The sequence below is a fragment of the Fonticula alba genome (genome assembly GCF_000388065.1).
Source record: "Fonticula alba strain ATCC 38817 unplaced genomic scaffold supercont2.7, whole genome shotgun sequence".
Classification (NCBI taxonomy): domain Eukaryota; order Rotosphaerida; family Fonticulaceae; genus Fonticula; species Fonticula alba.
Window position 1 is genome coordinate 899471 of NW_009242977.1, and position 648 is coordinate 900118.

General features: G+C 57.4%; 1 protein-coding gene across 1 annotated transcript in view; it reads left to right on the forward strand.

Annotated features, from left to right (window-relative positions):
* H696_04402 (dual-specificity tyrosine-(Y)-phosphorylation regulated kinase) overlaps positions 1-547 on the forward strand; it is a gene marked incomplete at both ends in the record, with an annotated part of 660 nt that extends 113 nt beyond the window's left edge. The window contains 2 exons of the mRNA XM_009498279.1: positions 145-443; positions 538-547. Of these exons, the coding sequence (XP_009496554.1) occupies positions 145-443; positions 538-547 (309 nt within the window). The remainder of the gene's footprint in view (positions 1-144; positions 444-537) is intronic.
* Positions 548-648: the final 101 nt, after the last annotated feature.

Genomic DNA, 648 nt, shown 5'->3' on the forward strand with positions numbered 1-648 from the left:
TCTCTCCTCTCCTTTTCTCTCCTCTCCTTTTCTCTCCTCTCCCTCTCTCTCTCCTCTCTCTCCTCTCTCTCCCCATCCTCCATGCCCCATCTTCCCACCTTTATTGACACACCCCTCTCGGCTTGCCGCACTTGCCCGCCCCAGGTCATCCATGCCTTCGACTACAAGAACAACATGCCGGTGGCCATCAAGATCATCCGCAACAAGAAGCGCTTCTACCAGCAGGCCCTGGTGGAGGTCCGAATCCTGGAGGCCACCAAGAATGCCGACCCGGCGCACAACATTGTCCGCCTTTACGAGTACTTCGTCTTCCGCAACCACCTGTGCCTGGTGTTCGAGTTGCTGGGCAAGAACCTGTTCGAGTGCGCGAAGCGCAACAAGTTCCGTGGCTTCCCGACCCCCATTGTCCAGAGCATCACCTCGCAGATGCTCAGCTGCCTCACGTACCTGTCGCAGAAGCGCATCATCCATTGCGACCTGCGCCTGGAGAACATCCTCCTCACGGACAACACCATCCCCTCGACCGGGCTGCCGCAGATCAAGATGATCGACTTTGGTAGCAGTTGCTTCATCAACGAGCGCGGTGCGTGTGGCTGTGGTCTTCCCTTTTTGGTGTTTCTCTCTTTCCCTCGCTGTGGCCACCCAAAT